Genomic DNA, 19213 nt, shown 5'->3' on the forward strand with positions numbered 1-19213 from the left:
TGAACACCTTGTTTACATGTTCACTTCCCTAACTCAAGCAAACGAAATATACTTGTTTGAAAGTCACATATCTTCTGCCGGCATTAGATCATAATAACTAAATATTTTGCTCAATATTTCTAGTTCTAAATTATTTCTAAGTAATTGTTGTAAACAGCTGAAGAGGAGGGAAGCATGGCGAGTTACGATTCGTTATCCTTGACTTGACACTGATGTCACATGTAAAACATTTACAGTCAGTTACAAGCATGGAGGGGGTTCAGTTCCCTAGGGTAAGCTAACCCCGGAGTAGACTGTCGCTGAGACACGTCTGATGTCGTGACCCTGTCATGTCCTGAAACCTAGAGACACACAAGTCACGTGTCGTGCGCCTGACAGACGTCACTTCCGTGCACTTTGTGGGCGATTAACGCAGACCTGCGAAGAATGGATCAGAGAGCAAACAATGAAGCTAGCACAAGTACTTACCTCCCCTGGTGACAAGTGGGTTGTCCCCCACCCAGCTGTCGTGATGCATCACTGATGCAAGTAGATGGTTGATGCCGCAGCTGCTTTCCTTTCAATACTCGCAATACTCACAGGTGGGGACTGGCTACCTCCCTTGCATGTCATGACACCCCAACAGGCCGATGTTACAGTTACTTCCCACACCTACAACGACCACAGCTTTGCAGGGTGGCGCACTTGCTGGTGATGGTCTGTGGGAGAGCAGTGAGGCGCGGTGGCTGTGGCGGTGCTCGTCCCTCCGTGTAATGGAGGCAGGTTCTGCACGTGCGCACCTGCACTGCGGTTTCCGCCGCTTGACGATGTGGTTCACTGCACGCACCGCTCCTTATCTCTCCAGTGCGGATTTCCACTGCAGCACGTGTGATGGGAGGAGCAAGTCAGGCTCTCCCTCCTCTCCACTCACCCTCCTTGATTTTCTTTTAACAGCCACCTCTGCACTGCCTGATGTCGGCCTCTTTCACAGGCTTCAAAAGTAGGCGAGTGCCCCGCGGTGCATCTTCTTGCTTGGAGGCTCCAGATGATTCCCAGCAATCATACTCACAGATCGAAGGAAGCAACTGGCATCGAGCTTCAGGCCACTTCACACCGTCCGACACTCGTGACAAACACAGCAGGTAGCTTGAGGGGCAGGTGGGCAAAGTCTTTGCAGATGAAATGAAGGCGCTTGTCTCCGATGGTGAAGACCAAGGTGCCACAGCCTGGTGATGGTAGTGATGTGAACTGAGAGTGGTTGATGGTGTCTAGCGGTATGTGGACTGCGGATCACCACGTTCTCCAGCCACCTTTACTTCTCCTGATCAGGCAACTATTTATACTAAGTTGACCTGTTCATGTGGAAATCTTGGTGTGGACCAGCAGCCTTTGACCCCAAAGTCACTGGCATGCATGCCATTAAATGTATACCAAGTATATACAAAAAATGTTTACACAGCACATCTTGGAACAAGCCGAGAACAAAGCTTGAAAGCGAAGCGTGTTTGCAGAAAAAGAAAATACCGGCTTTACAACAGACAGGTTGTGTTGAGGAGCAGTTACCTGTCGCTCCGGTTCGTCACTTTTTGATAAAATAGGTCGGAAATGAAACTGGGTTGTTTGGTTTTTTTTGTGTTGTTGTTGTTGTTGTTGTTGTTATTATTAACACAGAGCCAGCAGCGGTCTGCAGCATGGGTAAAACACACACACACACACACACACACTCACTAACACACACACACACACACACACACACACACACACTAACACACACACACACACACACACACACACACACACACACACACACACACACACACACACACAAACACACACACACACTAACACTTATCTATCGGTGACAAGCGCTATGCGGCTCTTAGAACAGAAAGAGAAAGAAACAAGCAAAATGAAGTGAGTGAGGGAGTGTTGCCATTCTTTGCTGCGCAGATATTAACACAAACAAATAAACCGTGACCACAGTGTTTATTTTGTATTAGATACGCTCAGGCGATGGATCGCTCAGCACGGATAACCCCGCGTGCCGGGTGTTTGTGTGAAGCTAGCTTGTGTGCAGATGTACAGATAGACTGAGCGGCGAAGGTGGAGGTGTGTGGACTTTGCGATGAATGATTAAGTGCCGCAATGGACCTTGTTTACCGAGGCTGTTGGTCAGCTTCTGATTAACAAGATCGAACTGACCATCGGTCGGTAAGGTCTCCCACCCCGGCCTCTTCCCATCCTCGATGTTAGATGATTCGTGTGGTCTAGATAAAGGTCAGCGCTAGCCAAGAAAGACAGAAAGAAAGAAACAAAGACACGAAAGTCCACTGGGAGGAAAGTCGTCTGCCTCACTTCCTTGTGTCCTCGTATCCCCAAGTCAACTGAAGTCTGTGACGGGGGGACTGATTGTTCATAAAAGCTGCCGGCAGATGACTGAATTAGTCCTGCCCCCCAGCGCCAAGTGCTTTCCGAACTCCTCCTGGCTTTGGCTGCCTCCTCGGTGTTCGGAAACTAGATGTGCGCCTATCAAACTGAGTTAAGTGTTTGCACTTCCAACTGTGAGCTGCTGCTGCTGCTCTTACACTTGATACTTATCTCCGGGCGCCGCACCTCCACATACGAGGTTATGGCTCCTCCATACCTTCATCTCACCTATCGTCGAGGCTCATGCACAAAAGGTTGTTTGTGTTTTCTGAAACATTCACAAGTGAACTCGGGGCCTAGCTGTTACAGTGTGTAGCCTTTTCAAATTAATGAATAACTGGGTTCAGGACAGGGATTTATTGTGTTGGACCTCGTGCGGCCTTTGTAGATGATAAAACAGTTTGTACAACAACGTTCCTGTTTGCTGGCGGTGTATATATATATATGTGTGTGTGTGAGAGAGAGAGAGAGAGAGAAAAACGTGGGTGAGCTTGTCTGTGTGTGCTCCTGTGTTTGTGCCTATTTATATGAACAGTCCATTATAACTCGATTTAAAGATGACAATAATGATGACCACAACGATGACAATAAGAATAAGGTACTGACATGAGGCTTTCATCGTCTGAGCATGTCGACGCTCACGTATCGTTTGTTTCAATGTGGGTGAGCACTACTTCCCTTGCACTACGCGGGAAATGGCTTGACACCCACCCCACAGGTCACACAAGTGCAAAACACCCGCAATGACCAGAGCTGGGTGTGCTGACAGTGAGCTGTAAGTCCCCCTACCACTGGGGACAATGAGCCAGTAGCCTCCCTGCTGTCCAGCAGAAAATGAGCCGACAGTCGGTCCAGGTAACTCTACAATCAACTGTCAGCACGCACTACGTGCAGTCTGGACCACAGAGACTCCTGCACCTCGCACTTGATGGAAACGATCCTCCATCATCTCGCAACATGGCCGACATCCATCCTCCAGCGGCCGGTGCTAACTGCGGTGTTTGGCGAAAAGACCACAAGCTTGCTGTCAGACAAAACTAGTTTCCACAGTTGTGAGTGTATTTCCACTCATTGTGTTGTCCTCACATGCATGCTACAGCCTTTTTTCTTTATTTTCTACCGCTAGTATAACACATAATACCATTCAATGCTCCATTTCCTCGGTTCCCATTTTCTCTCTGGCAAACGCAAATGTTTTGCTGATTCCATATCGGAATCCAATAAATCCACAATTCCATTCATAAACCAAAATACGTTGGTCTATATTTAGTCTGAAATCATAACAATTTCTTCCGATGAAAATTTGACGACGTGGAGTCGAGTTCCGCAGCTGTGGTATTGTTCCCAGGGGGAGGAGTGGGCAGACATCTGCTCCGTTGCTCCTAGTGCAGGGGGAGTGAGTGGCCAGACGATGCAAACTGCAATGCGCATGCGTAGGGAACTTGGCCGCAAATCGATGGGAGAAAATGTGGTTAGAAACAAACTGATCATTATTTTTAGCAGGTACGAGAGCAAGATCACTTAAAAGTGAAGCCACTGATGGCGATTGCACCAAACTCCTGCCTAGAAAAGGTGGCGCCACTTGTCGAATGTCACCACGACCTCGTGGACTAACTTCTGGTGTTGTGTTCCATCCAGTTATTCACAGCTTGCAAACCGAGAAAACATTGTTTGAGAAGGTTTCCTCCCTACAGGCATTTCAAGCCTCCATTGCCAAGAGATCTCCCTCTGAGGTCATCAGACCACTGGGGTATCCGCTTGCAAGTAAGATGAAAAGCTACCCTGGGAATTGAACGCCAGAATACGAAAACCAGAGTTAGTTTGACAAGTTCATTAGGAAAGTAGATGGAGAGGATGTAGGCCCACGGTCCTTGCTGTTACCGGGGGACCGAGGATTATTGAAATACTTGTTCTCGGTCAGGACATTGAACCAATTTCAATCACCCGTGGTGGTGTTATGAGGCGACCTCAAGTCTTTGCCCAGACCCATGACAAATGAACATGGGGAGTTCCAGGACAAACGTCTTGTTTCCAAAATTATAAATCTGTGTATATATGTTGTTTTACCCATGTAACCGTAGCTATAAATCGGTGATAAACGTGCCCTGGGGTAAAATAACACGAAGTAATGCCCTCGGAGTCTGAACACTGCTTTATAACTTCGGAAATAAGACTTTTCCTTACGTTCCCCATTTTTCTTACCCTCGCCTGATAACTACGGCCCCTGGTCACTACCTTCGACCCCTGCCCGTCTATGTTTAGCCACAGATTTACTGTTCATGAGACACGGGAAATAGCTGAAGATTCGAGAAACTATTATCTTGTAATGAGCTTTAGGTAATCATTAGAAAAATGTCCTCCATTAGCCCGTTGAAAGTCTGGAAGTTTCTGTTTGAGAATCTCAGTCCCAGCGTTTGTGTCCATCTGTCCGTGCGGAGGTTTCATCTCACTGACTTAATATTCGTTAGGGAAGGAGAGACAAATAATGGGGAAATGTTATTAACTCCCTAGTCAGAGTACAGAAACTTAGAGACCAAAGACTGGAGACGGGGAACTCGGAGGGAATGGCAGTTTGTAGTTTGCTATTATAACATGTTGATGATGGCAAAGTGCAATCAGTGGAACTTCTGTCTACTTTCTGAGAGTCTTGGCAATTCATCGGATCTTGGCAGTTCGGTGTCTCTCTCTAACTGCCTGAAACAAGAAGAATCTTATGATGTATTTTATTTTTTCCCATTGATCGTGACTTGGGAGATTGGCAAGCCAGCTTTGAATGTTGTTTTCCCTCAGACAGTTCCCCTACAAATGCCAGATTTATGGCCGCCAGCGCCTGAAATACTCGCCACTTCTTCCTGCACGTGTGATAAATGGCTCGTCCTGTCTTTTTTCACTCTTCTTTTCTCTCTCAACCACCCATCCCGCCCCACCCCAGCTCACTTGTGATCCGAGTGTAAAGTGTCACGTGATTGTTGGATCCTGTCGCCTGATTCACATGTGACTCTGGGTGATCAACATTCACAATGTCGGCCTCTCTGGCCCTAACACTTTACTTCTTTTTTATTATTATTTAAGGTCTGTTCGTCTTTTTGTCTGTGTGCTTGTCCACAAGTTTGTATAGACAAGTTTGTATACACAGCAGGTGAGGATGTAGGTAGGTATGCACATCAGGTGAGGATGTAGGTAGGTATACACATCAGGTGAGGATGTAGGTAGGTAAACACATCAGGTGAGGTATGTAGGTAGGTATACACAGCAGGTGAGTATGTAGGTAGGTATACACAGCAGGTGATTTGCAGGTAACAGTGATACTCTCACCGCTGCCCTGGAGGTGAGACTTCAATATACGCACACCTGCACAAGATCAATTAAAATGAAATAGAAAAATCGTAGTTTTTCTCTTACAAATATGTAAGGACTTTTATATGACTTAGCATTCTTGCTTCTTTCCCTCCCTGACCACCGAAGCCCGGTGTGTGGCCGCCTTTGTCTGGCGGCGAGTAAATTAAGGAGGACAGTATCTTGTTTGCTGTGCGAGGACAATTTACTGTCATGTTCCCAGGTCCCGGAGTCGCGCGATGCCTTGTGGGAACAGGAGGCTGTGGTCCCAGAGTTGAGATAACGATGCCATTGTGGGTGTCAGGCTTCAGGACCCGCTCTCTCTCTCTCGATGGCCGCCATGATGGAGGGGCCTTCCTTGTGGTCACTTGAGAGTTATCTGTTTTTAACACGCTCTGTCCTAACCACACTCGTCTTCTTCCCTGTTTGTTTGTTTTGTTTTTGTCTGTCTATCCCACCGTATGTGTGTATGTTGTTATATGTATTTGTGTATATGTATATGTACACTGTACATATGCATTGATGCAGTTACGGAAGCAGACAGGCATGCAAATACACTAAACATAAATTATTATCTATCTATATAAACAGATAAGAAAATTAATATATTTTACGATTTTTTATTTTGTCATATTATCCGAATATAAAATATAACTACGCTATGCTAAATGTCCGAAAGTTAGGTTCAGAAACTGTTACACCACTTGCTTGCACGGACGGATGGATGGACGGACGGTGAAACAAGTGGTGTGACGTGCACCAGTTAATGTGCGCCCTCTAGTGGTCCCTGGTGTCACGTCTCGGCAACCAAAGCATCCATACTAACTCTGGAGAGGCTGGCCTCTGGTGATGTGTTGGCCAAGTGGGTGAGCTCAACAGTGATCTACAGCCAGACACACGCCGCACGTTAGTATCTATCGCTGCACCATCCCTCTCCTCCATCTCCCCCACACCCAAACATCCTCCAGCTCCTGGCAGTAGATGGGCTTTCCTGCTTTATTGATACAGCAACTTCCCTCGAGATACAGCCACTACCTCCTCATACACCACTGTGTTCACTTTGCCCCGGGGGGTAGAGGGGGCGGTCCGGTGGCGTAACCTGACACCAGTACAGTGAAGGTTGGCTGTCCTGGGTTCAACTCTCGTCTCGGGCACGCAGTTCTTTCTTTACAAGTGGCATCTGTTTACAGGGCTGGCAGCCTTGCCCTGATTTAGCCTTCGTTACTGGCTCGGCGTAAACATCCCCCACTCATCCAGGAGGGTAGTCAACGCCGCGGTGGTCAGAAAGAAAGAAAAAACTACTGATTAAAAGTTGAGTCATCTCTAATCACCTTTATTTTGGTGGATCGATATTTTTGAATGTGATTATGCTAACATTTTTTTTTGCCACACGTCCGTTATTTACAGATGAGCCTCACATTGTTTGGCCAGTTAAGAAGGCCTGTCACGAACATTGGCCGCCATGACTGCTGTCCACGTGGCTGTGATGTGCAGCGTGATAGGTCACGTGGTGTCAGGCCTGCTGTGTGCAGTCTACTCCATTCTCTGCTCCAAGTCTCCAAAGTACATGTACTAGTGATGATCGATGGCCAGTGAAGTTCTAGTGTTGTCATGGATGCTGTGATTAGACATTTCCGCAAAACATAAAACATACGTTATATTTTGAGCGTTTGACGGTGAATTCCCAATATTTAATAAACTCTGGGAGAAAAAAAAAGAAGGGAATTTAGGGAACCCAGTCACCATGCTAGTCACACTGTTTGTTTCTGTGAGAAACCTCTTGGGAAGGGGTTTTCTTTGATATTAAGGGAAATTATCTCTGCTTAAATACTGCACGTTTTAAAAACCAACCTGAATGGTTTGTGTTTTCTGCAGATACAGGCGATATAAACCTCACCTGCACATTTCAGCCTCCAAAACCATCCGTGTAGGTGTACACTGTAAGTACAGACTGTACACATAGTGTGTTGATGTACACTGTAAATACAGACTGTACACATAGTGTGTTGATGTACTCTGTAAATACAGACTGTACAGATAGTGTGTAGGTGTACTCTGTAAATACAGACTGTACACATAGTGTGTTGATGTACTCTGTAAATACAGACTGTACACATAGTGTGTTGATGTACACTGTAAGTACAGACTGTACACATAGTGTGTAGGTGTACTCTGTAAATACAGTGTTAGTACAGACTGTACACATAGTGTAGGTGCAAACTGGAAATGTGTCAATATGTGATGGCTGTTGACAGACTTTCCTGACGACGGAAGATTTGCAAAGCTAAGGAGGTGAAGGGCGAAATATTTCTCTCAAATCGATAGGTTTGAAAAGCTGGTTGAAAACTTTAGCTGATCCCAAAGTAGCTGCTGATGTCTTAAACTGCAAAAAAAAAAAAAAAAATCCTACGCCAAGGCTGCGCACGCATGTGCCATGGCGCTCTTGCAGATGGCGCGCGTGCGAGTCCGTTTGGAGTCCAGATGAGTGTCGGGAAGGAGCTCGAACTCCACCGTCATCGTCTGAGGATAAAAGCGAGAGAAAGAAATGCTGCACACAATCTGCAAATCAATACTTCCGGTACCATTTCTACCCAGCAAGCTGCGCACTGGTCCCTGTTGCCCTCCTGCCGCTGGTTGACGTACTCCAGTGAAACAGATGGCCAGCAAATGTTACACCCGCCGCACCCAGCAAAGCTCGGATCACGTGTTCGATGCCGACGACGTTCTTCATCATAGTCCACCTCATCGTGGCCAAGTTGGGGAGAGAGCGTGGAGGAAGAGGGGGCAGATGGAGGGAGAACAGTTTTTCAACAGACAGTGATGACGTTTTGTTGCAACGGTCAGAGCTTACAGTCTTTGAACAGATGTTTCATTGGATTACTAAGTCGTACCGTGTCTGTGTGCAGCCAGCATAACTTTCACCCAGAGTTCGTGTGGTGTAGTAGATCGACAGACCAAGTACATTCCCACAGGGATTTTCCCCAAGCAGCTTTATCACTGCCCCAGAACTTACCTTTACTTTGATGTCCCCCCCTCCTGGTCCTCCACCATCTCTCTAGGGTTTTCTTTTTGGCTTATCTCTCCTTCTAGTCTTGATGGTTGCACTTGTGGGTCATCTTAAGAATTTTTTATATTTTTATTTTCTGGGTCTTGGTCAGTTGTCCAGGTCGGGCGGGAATATCGTGTTCAAGAGTGTTCAAGAGAGTTGAAGAATGCTCGAGAGAGCGCAGAACAATATTAAAATATTATTAAATTAAACTATTTAAAACCTCAGAAGAAGTGCAAAAATAAATAAATAAATAAATAAACAGGAAAAGGAAACAGAAAGATGACTGAAGGTATAAAGAGAAAATTTTGTACCAAATATGTGAAAAAAAATGAAAAAAAAAGAAATGAAGAAGATTATGAGCAGCAAATTTCAAACAGACGGACATGTAGAAGAGCGCCCAAAAGATCAGCCACGGACTAGTACAGGAAAAGCTGTAAAAACTGTGCAGGCCTCACAAAAGAAGACAATAGGGATTGACGAAATGAGGCGATTCAAGTCTGCGGGCAAGCACGAAACACGGGTTTGACCAAAATCTTTCACGATGCATGTGAAAGAAAGAAACGTGCCGGAAGATTGACAGCTGGCCACAGTGATTATCATTTTTAAAGGGAAATCAAGGGACTAACATCCCTGAGCTGTGGGCAAAATGTACACGAATAGTTTCCATTCCAAATGTCTTCGCACTATCAGTGTATATTGGTAATGTTTTGCAGTTTGCTATTGCCTCCTGCCATGAAGTCGTTAGTAACACCCACGTTGCATAGCGGAGTCCACCAATAGAAATGGAGGGGTGACAGTCTAGAAGGATTTTTTACATGATGTTCTCCGAGAATATGTATAATAATCCAGGGGATGAATGTACCTTGCGACCTTGGCAGACGGCCACTGTTGTCCAAAAGAAGATTCCCAGTTGTTGGGTTGTTTTTCTGGGGGGTTGCATCATTTGCCCCAGCCCCTGGTGCCAGACCGTGTAAGATGTCTTTTCAACAGTTTATAAAGTTGTAAAAGAGACCTGGAGTTGTAAATGTTTTTATATCAGGACGCGATCATTCAGACTACGTACTGCTCTCTCCAACTCTTGCCATGGTTAAATTTGCCTCCAACTGAGGCACTGGAGATGTCCGCACAGTTTGGATCGTGCAGCTTCTCAAAGTCAAAGCGATTTCGGGGGCTGGTTGAGTGACGATTCACCTTCAGATTAAACTTCCGTTTCGTTAAAAGGGTATGAGCCTGGGTATGACCTTTTCTTATCCTTGTTAATGCTGGATTTCAGATTTGGCAGAAAAAGTAAGTCAGTGTGGATACGAACATAAGTCACCTGGAGATTGCCGGTGATGTCATCACGGACGGCGTTTGCCTACTGATGCTGTGTGTAGGGGCAGGCAGACGAGGCATCTGCCTATAGGGCCCGCACATGCCGTATGCCTAGGACCCCGTATGTACTTGTGCGCTACTTCTTATTACCTTTAATTTATATTTAAAATATAGTATCCAGGCTTCTAAACATACTTTATGTTGATGTGGTGTGTTTTGCGGGCGAGTTACTGCTAGCAGACGATCATTTCCTAACAAGCGAGACAACTTCCACTCCACTGTGTCGTCACTTCCTGTTGACACCCGAAAAGGGGAAAAAAATTAGAAAAGCGATCTGTAAACACGCTGCAAGCACTAGGCCATTAGTTGTGTAGCTGATGGCAAGGGCATCAGTACATTCTGACCCGATAAATGTCCAGCTATGGAGGAATCTAGAAATCAAAGTAATTTGTTTGTTTGTCATCGGCAGCAGCCTTGTCAACAAGTGTCAGCCGCATTACTAGCGCAAAAAAAGAAAGTGGGGAGAGGGAAATACTTCCTAGGCGTGAGGCCGCTTAGATTGATTAATGCACTCGAAGTTAAATTGTGAATAAAATAATCTATTTAATTTTGGTTAAGTTTGTTATTAATCTTACACACCTTGTGCCAACTTTCTGTAAGATTTTCCGTGAAAGTTTGGTGACATTTGTCATTTTAATTTTACTGTTCCCACAGTAGAACGTGGTGCAAGTAGTAGATCAATGATAGATTTCAAAATATGGACATTTCCATTGACAGATCTTTGACGAGCTGTAATCACAATTCAAGAACGACGCAAGAAGAGTTGGCATTCAGTTGTAAACAAATTTAGTACTCTAGAAGGAAACAGTCCTGTTAAAAGTCCTGAAAAGAATTAAGCCTACATTATCTGTTTTGCGTCCGGACTTGAGTGGATTAAGTGAATTTTCCTTTTTTTCTCTCTCACTCTCACTTTCTCACTTCCCTTTTCTTATACCTGGGGAAGACAGAAACACATCATTTTGAAGTGATTAATTCGTTTTTAATTAAATGTATTATTTTTGATTTATTACTAGCAGATGGTGTTCATCACATGATAACCGTGCCTCTTGTGCAGCAGTACTATTCCTGGGATTGTGGTTTAGCCTGTGTTTCCATGGTGTTAAGGTAAAAGACATTTGTGCTATGGAAGCACCTGTGTGTGTGTACAGACACACCACCACACATGCTTACTCTTGACTCTTTTTGTTGAAGATTAATTAGCTCATTTGATTAGAGACTTTGGTATATAAAACAGTTGTTAATAAACAAGAAAATTGTCATAAAGTAGAATTTTTTAAAGCTGTAATTTAAAGAAGCAGTGTCAGAATTCTTACCAGGCCAGATTTGATAAAGGGCAACATCAAAGAAAAGCTCATGGAAGTAAAGCCAGATTAAGGATCAAGTCAGATATAAACATTGTCATGCAAAAGGAAATATTCTGAATAGTTGTTATCTTTCATTATTCTGATGACAGATTTCATTAGTTTAATTCATAGAAATGTATAGAGATTATAAGTGTAACTGGTACTTATTTTATTAGCAAATAATAAGGTAATTTGTATAAGTATGAATCAGCAAGAGATGGCACAATCCAATTGCTTTTTTTATCATCTCATGAATATTTTCATTTTACAGCCACTTTCACATCCCAACTTCTGAAGTCTATACTAAAGACCTGGACTTTCTTCAGTGTGGTGAAAGGCAAGTCTGAAACAGCATCACTATTCATTATTCTTGATACTTTTATCATTTATAACACTCTGTTTAAACAAGACAATAGACTATTTATTAGATTCTGGTTATTTCAGAATTTCCAACCAGCACCTTTCTATTTCTCTGATAAGATACTATGTTAGGATGGTTTTTGAAATAGATGTTTAAGAGATGAACAGGTAGCAAGAAGCAGTTAGATGTAGCATCTTTCAGTATGTGTAAGGTGTACACTCCTTAGTGTGCCTATCTTAGTGATTGGAGATTATGTCAAATTTTCAATTGGCTCATCTTTCAAATGCTGCCTCTGAAACTAACAGAATTTTATCAGAGACAAAAGTCAGCAGTACTTTTTGTCTTCCCACTGTAAATATGGTAGCAAAATCTAACAAATGCAAAGTGTGACAGAACAGTATAAACAGGTGAAAAATAAGATCAGATTTCAGCAATAGAATAGGTCGTTTTATTATACATAAAGATTAGACAGAGCTCCCTACTGTCTATCACCTGAGTCTCACTCATTTTAAAAAGCATAAAAAACACCAATGGTATGTTGAACTAAAGCTATAAAGATTTGATTTGATGCCTGATGTAAGACTGTGACCATGTATGTGATTTGGCACAGTATTTGGACCATCGACTTGGCCTATCTCCTGGCACGTTACAAGCTTCCTCACCAGCTGTGCACTATCACACTTGGAGCTAACAGCGATTATGCTACTAAGGTAATGATTGACAAATATTTTTGTCTTGTTTTCATTTTCAAAGATTCATAGTAAATTAATGCACAAAAGTAATTAAAGTCTTGATAATTTTATTGGGATGTACAGTGGTACCTCGACATACGAGTTTAATTCGTTCCGTAACCTTGCTCGTATGTCAAATTGCTCGTATCTCAAAACAATTTTCCCCATTGAAATTAATTGAAATGCCATTAATCCGTTCCAGCTCCCAAAACACCACCTCAGCTGTTTTTGTTAAGTGTTTTTAAATAAGAAAAATGTATTTACAAGAAGAAACATTTATTTATAAATAACAAATACATATTCTATAAAAACACAATAAAAGAAAAAGTGAAGTTTTTAGGGAAGCGCTTAATTTTCGTCACTGGTCTTCGCTTTTTTCGTCACGCTTTGCTCATTTTCACCTGCAGATCGTTAAAAAACTGTCCAAGGAGGTTTGTTTCTTCCTCCCTTTCAGGATATTGCGGAAATGAGTCAGGCAAGTTTCGTTGAACAACTCTGATGCACGACCTTTATCAACTTCTTCTGTTTAAGCACAGTACATATCATTGATGTGTACGCCCGTACATCCTCGCCAAGTCAATTACTCGCACACCTTGCTCATGTTTTTCTATGATTTCACGGTTTAATTCAATAGACATCATCTTCTTCTTCGGACCCATTGTTATAAAAATAAATGTGAAAATGTTTTGTAAATGTACAAAAAGCAAAAAATGCGAAACCAACTTATCAAAAATGCTTCGAACACGAGGGAAACAAGCACACAGACTGAGGTCTAGTCTGAGGTGGGAGAAACTGGTAGACTCTGCACACGACCCCAACATCCGCTCCTCATGCTGGGATCGTGTGCAGCGGTGTAGTGTGCGATTCCTCGTATCTCAAATCTTGCTCTCATCTCGAAGCAAAATATTTCTCGATCGGCGGCTCGTATCTCAAAACACTCGTATGTTAGGGCACTCGTATGTCGAGGTACCACTGTATTTCAGTCACTGATTTTATTTTATATATATACTTGTGTATATTACATTTGTGTTTACATGATGTGTAGTCATTAGTCATTACTATTATATTTTAGATACCTTCAATATTCATACAACAATATTTGACAAAGTATAGACAATAAAGCAGTAGCTGTTATATTTATCTTGTAACTTAGTCTGTTTGCATCAGTACAGTCATTTGTACCTTCTGGATAACTGGATACATCTGGTATAGTGTAGTAAACATGTAAAGAATAGCATCAGCAAAGAAGCATTTTTCTACACGCAGTAAGAAAAGACTTCATTTAAAAATACATCTCTAAATGATTTAAGACAGCCTTCACCACTGAAGAAAGTAATACCTCTGTTTACTTGTATGCATGTTTCCAGTTATTTTACAAGGGCAGTTTTGGTAAAGATGAAGAGCGTATCAACCGTATGTTTAAAGATGCAGAGAAAGAAGGTGTTTGTGTTGAGAAACGGTAACAGTCTATTTTGTTTATCTACTCTTTGGCATAAAAGTTTAATGACATAGTTTTTACTGTAACTTTTCTTTCATTCATTTGCATATTTTGCTGGAAGTGTTGGTCATGTAATATTTGTTACAATTTTTACCATTCTTAGAATTTTTTGAATCTAAGCTTCTTCTGTTGATTATTTAGATTATTTAGTTGGTTTTAGTAGGGCTTGTAATACTCCATCTTTGGGTAGATTCTGCCTTGGAAAATTCTTTTAGCCCAAGGAAAAAAATGATGCTGTCTTGAGGATCTGTAAAGATTTTGAGTTCTACTGACCAAGGATCCCTGCCTATCTTCCAACACCTCAGGCTGATCAAATTTCCATTCTTTTTGGATTTCCTTTTTTAGGCTGAACCATTCAAGTCCTTATTTTAGGTATATGCTTATATAGGAAATTTCCTATATAAGCATATACCTAAAATAAGGACTCAACTAAAAATTGTAACAAAAGTTTAACAGTTTTTCAACTGGTTGAATGCCTTCCATTTTCTCCCATTTGGAGACTTATACGTTGAAATGATCATAAACGTCAAAAGCTTTTGACCTGTTTCAACCTTTATGGCAACTCTGGCGATCTGTAAATTACCTGAACTATGTCAGCACTTAACTACAAAGTATTATTAAAAGTTTTGCATGTCTCACTGCACCATAATTAATTTGACATACCCGGTCTTGTCCTTTCATGACTTCATGCAAAATTCTAAGCAAATAGAGAATCTTCCACTTTTCAAAACTCACTGAGGCAACCTTGCTAGCTGCGTTCAGTGTAAAATTGAGAATTATTTGTCAAAGTGAATTGACATAGTGCATTACAAATTGCCCATAGTAATTTTTTGGACAAAACCATATGAGATTTTGCTATTTATGGTATGAAAGGTCAGTGTCTCTCGATGAAATCATTCATCACCTGAGCCAGAACAATATTGCCATCGTACTGACTGACTGGTGTTACCTGGAATGCCTCTGGTGTCACTCCCAGGTGAGGCTACTCGTTTATTGCTGCTGAGTTTTCAGATCTCTTATCTCCCTTTGAGAGTACAAAACCACTCATTTCATAGAACTAAAACATTTCGTGTTGTATTTCCATTCACTATCTTTAGTTCAAAATGAAGCAGAATGCAAAGATAGGACTCATGCTTTCCAATGGCAAGCAAGACTTGCTTACTTCATGATAAACATGACATCTGAATCTGACCATTGCATTTCATAGTACAAGACCATTACAGAAAAAAAAAACACCTTGCTGTATGGTGGTCACAGTGTGTCAATGTTCTTTGATTAAAACTGAAAGCATTGAAATGGTTTGTCTGCAGATTAGGCGGTCATGTTTGTGTTGTTTGGATTTATGCCATGCTACATACCAAGGTACATTCACTAAAAGGATTTTTTTTATTATTCTTTATTTTTAAATTTTTATCTCACTTCTTTTAAGCCTATTTCTGAAATTCGTCTGTTTACTCTGACTAAATAAAATTTGTTTAATCCAAAAGCTGATAAAAGTGTGTTGGTGGGGGTTTTTTTTGGGGGGGAGAAGGAGGAGTTGGGTTTGTTTTGTTTTTTTTAGTTGGGTTTTAGATCTTTACAGATTTATGAAGTTTTCTCATTGTAAAATATAAAGTCTAAAACATGAATAACTAGCAGAGATTGTATAACAGCATCTGATTTCTGGTTTGCTTCAGGACACTACATTGTTTTGTGTGGATTTGACAGAAGGAAAGGACTTCTTTTCTACAAAAACCCAAATGCCCATGGAGAAGGTACAAGCAATACTGCTCACAAGATAAAGCAGAATCTATATTTCAATATTTTCTTTTTAACATTAGAAATGTAAAAGGTTTAAAAATAGTTATAGTTCTAACTCTACAAATTGGTATCAAGTGTAAGTACTGTGCATAAAAGTGATCTAAAAACAGCATGTTGAAAATTCTGAAAATAAAATCTTGTTATTTTGCACTTAATATTGTATCGACTAGCTGTATTGAATGTAAAAGAAAAATATCCTACACACCCTATACTGATGCATTTTAAGTGGTGACTTTTCACAGAACTCTGGCACTTAAGTGTTCCTGATCCTTTGAAGGGGGAGCTGGAGCAATATTTCCTAACATAAAGCATTAACATTTTCCAATATTTTGTATTTTCCAGTTTCATTTGATTGTGAGCTATTGAAGTTTTCTTTTATAATTCCAGATGTCTGCTGCTGTCGGTTGGACAAGTTTGAAAAAGCCCGTAAATCTCATGGGACAGATGAAGACATACTGTTTGTCTTTGACAAGAAAGTGCAAGTAGACAAGTAGAAGTGGTTGTAGTGTTGATCAGGAGATAGTTCTTATTCTTCATCATGAACTAAGGGAGAGTTACAAACAACAGATGTGTAAATACTTCTGAAACATTGCTTCTTGTCTGTTGTTATGTGGCTTTATCACCAAAATCCCATCATCTTCTTGGGGTTAATGACTTTGCTTCCTATGAAAGCAGAATTTGTAAAATGCTTGAATACAAGACTTAATTATTGGGCATTTTGGAATAGAAAGGAAAATGTGTACACGTATTTCAGAAAAATATTTGCGTTCACTATACTAAAGCCATGAAGCTAGAATGCTACCAACTCAGCATTTAACATGATTTAACATGACGTTTCTACACAGTGAATCTTTTGACGCTGCTTGCTCTAAATGTAAATATCATGTTGCCTTTTTTTCACTATGCTGAAAGAAATGAAACCAAAGATTTGTAGAACTTATTTTTTTTTTTATAGATGTATATTTATGGCAGATTGACAGCTCTGTCATTTCAAAGCACATGCTAGTTCTCAGGGTTGATCCCAAACCATACTGAAAACTGTTACACATCAATACTTTTTAACCTTGCATTACTAACATGGAGGATGACTAAATTGAACCAAAGTGTTGGTGGATCGCCTTCGTGCTCCATCTATGGCAGCTCATTATATTTAAAATAAAATACACTTGTTTTTTAATTGAGAATAGAGAGTGAGCAGGGCCCTTAGTTTTAGATGGTGGTTCCTGTTGAGCATGCTGCGCTTATATTGAGCATGCACCCAGCTTTGGTCTGTAACACTGATTTTTTGCTAAAAAAAAAATGTTTACAAAATTTTGACTAGGTCATGATAATGCTGCCTGGTTTTTAATAACAGCTTTGATGAAATCATCAGGTAGCCTATGACATCATTGTAAATATGGTTGTTGATTCTTGCACAGACACAACAAGCTATTAGACTTTGCTTCATTCTTGTTCCACTGTTCACTTTAACTTTTTATAATTTATTATTGTATCTTTCTGTAGATATAAAATAATTATCCACCTATCCTGGTGGAAAATAGTTGATTTACAGGTGAATGCAAGCACTGTGATTCCATTTTATTATTTCATTATGTAGTCATTTTTATTTATGATCATATTTGCTTGGATACTCTCCTGTTGTCTCATTGTTTAGTGCAGTATCTACACTGTTTACGTACAGACATTTAAGATAAGTTGCTAATAATCTATACCTGTCAAAAGTATGCTTTGTTGGAGTGTATATTGTTGTATGAGCAAGACAGATGTCTCATGCCACAACTTTTCATAGATTCCATTTTAAGAAAACTACTTTTTTCTGCAAAATGGATCGCCACTATACTGCCAGAAACGTGTTTGGATTATAGTCAGATATCTACTGACTTTTAATAACAGGTGCTGGCCTGTGTCATCTTGCAGTATCAGTGTTTTCTAGAGGAGACTGCTGACTGTTCTGCTCAGTATAAAGAAATGTTAAGTAAAGCTTCAAAAAATCTAATAACTAAAATTAATTGTTCATAAAACCTTCAAGTCAGAAAATCTTATGATGATCCAGTTTATACTATTAGTATTTTTGCATACCTCATCTAAATGTATGTGAGAGAAGGTGTAGGTATGCATGTGTGTTGAATGTCTTGCATGGGTATGTCTGCCAATTATGTTGTGTTATGCTCATATTACGTTTGTTATATTCATATTATGTTTACTATGCTCATATTATGTTTGTTATGCTCAAATTAATTTTGTTATGCTCATATTATGTTTGTATATATGGTTGGGCTTGTGAGCAAAAGAAAAATTTCTGTCTTGGACTTCCTCATCAGACAATAAAGTTTGATTTGATTCGATTCTAACCATCATTCTCAAACTTTCTACTATCAGTCCTCCTATATTGATTTGATACATGCCAAGTTCATGTGTCACACTTCATGAAAGACATTATCAATAACAATGCTTATTTATACAGAAACATGCAGATTAAGTTCTTGAGAAATTGTTTAGCATTTGACCGAGTGCCCTTTGCCTTTCAGTTTTGCTTCTTTTTCTCTTTAGCCAGTTTTATTTCTGCTGTAGACTTTGACAATTGTGCAATTCAGGAAACTCATATTTCCTTTGCTGTTTCAAGTATATTGTACATTCAAGGATATTGTAAGGTTGTGTTTTGTGACTTAAATTTATTTTAGAAGAGGAAGAGTGTCAGGGGCAATAAATCATTTGCATTCCTGATTTCTTCCCTTTATCATGCTGGTGGCATGACAAAAATATCTTATGTGCACAGTGTTACTGTATATGTGATATTGAAAAGATTGCAGATATTATGCATCTACAAGACTGCATGTACCTTTAACTTTGGAGGAGGGAGGTATCCTTTTCTCAAGAATTTATATGCTGTTTAAGTAACAGCATTATAGAAGCAGTAATTACGGATGAATGGGACCGTAGGCAATCCCAGCCATTTAGCTTATCTTTAATGCTGTGTCAAATATAGGTCGACTTACTTTTCAATATACTACATTTCCAAGTACAACAGATGGATAAAATGTTCTGTGCTTTCCTTGAGGGTGATTTCTATTCATTATATCTAATTAACACCATTCTTTGTTTTCTATAAATCTTTCATTTAGCATTAATAAGGTTTAATATGTTGCTTTTCATACTGTTTAACACAGAAAAATCAGAGGTCTTTTTTATCAGTTTCTGTCATTGCACTATTATTTATGCATGCAATTTTGTTTTAATTTTAAACTGGCAGTGTTTTTTTGTTATTTAGCGAAAAGTGCAAGTATTCTAAAAGGAAAAAAAGTTCAAAGATACTGT

The 19213-nt window shown here is 40.6% G+C and overlaps 2 protein-coding genes across 3 annotated transcripts in view; one reads left to right on the forward strand and one right to left on the reverse strand.

Annotated features, from left to right (window-relative positions):
- The window catches only part of LOC112561074 (protein ABHD15-like), a 32839-nt gene extending 32288 nt beyond the window's left edge, over window positions 1-551 (reverse strand). The window contains exon 1 of the mRNA XM_025233287.1: window positions 469-551. The gene's annotated coding sequence lies outside the window, so the exon portion shown is untranslated. The remainder of the gene's footprint in view (window positions 1-468) is intronic.
- A 9830-nt stretch (window positions 552-10381) lies between these two features.
- On the forward strand, window positions 10382-19026 carry LOC112563142 (protein GUCD1-like). 2 transcript variants are annotated; one of them, XM_025236902.1, is made up of 9 exons: window positions 10382-10548; window positions 11179-11269; window positions 11780-11845; window positions 12480-12579; window positions 13968-14059; window positions 14972-15074; window positions 15409-15460; window positions 15775-15852; window positions 16286-19026. In XM_025236902.1, exons 1-9 carry the CDS (start codon window positions 10527-10529, stop codon window positions 16390-16392), a joined length of 711 nt encoding a protein of 236 aa, XP_025092687.1. In that variant the 5' UTR covers window positions 10382-10526; the 3' UTR covers window positions 16393-19026. The 2 variants fall into 2 exon arrangements, with proteins under 2 accessions (XP_025092687.1, XP_025092688.1); XM_025236903.1 differs by having other exon boundaries at window positions 10383-10548; window positions 11182-11269.
- The last annotated feature ends 187 nt before the right edge of the window (window positions 19027-19213 follow it).

Source organism: Pomacea canaliculata, linkage group LG4 (assembly GCF_003073045.1).
Source record: "Pomacea canaliculata isolate SZHN2017 linkage group LG4, ASM307304v1, whole genome shotgun sequence".
Lineage (NCBI taxonomy): Eukaryota > Metazoa > Mollusca > Gastropoda > Architaenioglossa > Ampullariidae > Pomacea > Pomacea canaliculata.

Excerpts from the sequence above, each read along its gene's own strand:
- LOC112563142 (XM_025236902.1), top strand. The coding sequence starts at position 10,527 with ATGGAGGAATCTAGAAATCAAA. Across the intron at positions 11,846-12,479 it reads TTTCTTCAGTGTGGTGAAAG|TATTTGGACCATCGACTTGG; the intron begins GCAAGTCTGAAA and ends GATTTGGCACAG. Across the intron at positions 12,580-13,967 it reads ACAGCGATTATGCTACTAAG|TTATTTTACAAGGGCAGTTT; the intron begins GTAATGATTGAC and ends GCATGTTTCCAG.